The sequence below is a fragment of the Chrysochloris asiatica genome, unplaced genomic scaffold (genome assembly GCF_000296735.1).
Source record: "Chrysochloris asiatica unplaced genomic scaffold, ChrAsi1.0 scaffold00013, whole genome shotgun sequence".
Lineage (NCBI taxonomy): Eukaryota > Metazoa > Chordata > Mammalia > Afrosoricida > Chrysochloridae > Chrysochloris > Chrysochloris asiatica.
The window spans coordinates 19873925-19874665 of record NW_006408531.1 but is presented as its reverse complement, the minus strand read 5'-3'; the positions used below and the strand labels follow the sequence as shown (position 1 = coordinate 19874665).

Genomic DNA, 741 nt, shown 5'->3' with positions numbered 1-741 from the left:
TCCAGATATCTGGCATTAAAGAAACACATGGTATACAATTAAAGAAATAAATGTCTAGGACTGGGAGCTTTATTTCTTACCTTATGGTAACGTGCCACCAGTTTTCCATCTGAATTGTACACCACGTTGGTATTATACTGATAATAACCATTGGAAGGACATGTGGAGTCACGGGAATTGCACTGCTTTTTGTCCCCAATATTTGCCAAGACATAGATAGAATTGGTCTTGGCCAGACAACTGAGTCTTGCTTGGACTGGAGTGTGACCATATCTGAATAAAGTTTTAATACAGACATTTCAATTTCAAAAAGTATTTCAGTCATTTCATGATTTCATACAGAGATATTATGAGCCTGAGTATAATTAAAGTTGATATCAGAACTACTCATAAAAAGACCACAAGGGAAAAGCCACAAATCATATTCCACACTGATTCCAGCAAATCAATATTCTTCTACATCATCATCTCTTCTCTCCCGAAAATGAGGTCAGCATGAAAACATGTTCTAGCAAATCCTTTCTTATGAAAATAAATTAAAGTGACCAACATATTGGTAATAAAATGAGATAAATTAATCTAACTTAATAACACAAACGTAATACAATTAAAATGAATGAATGAATATGTATTCAATTAAATTGACTAAATAAAAACTTAATCACAAAAATTACATTTTACCTCTATAAACATGAAAATAAATTAAATAACTTAATAAATTCATCAAATAAATTAATATAA

At 30.5% G+C, this 741-nt stretch overlaps 1 protein-coding gene across 1 annotated transcript in view; it reads right to left on the bottom strand.

The window, feature by feature from the left end:
- The window catches only part of VNN2 (vanin 2), a 26941-nt gene that overhangs the window by 23912 nt on the left and 2288 nt on the right, over window positions 1-741 (bottom strand). The window contains exon 3 of the mRNA XM_006834721.1: window positions 81-273. Coding sequence (XP_006834784.1) covers window positions 81-273 — 193 coding nt within the window. The remainder of the gene's footprint in view (window positions 1-80; window positions 274-741) is intronic.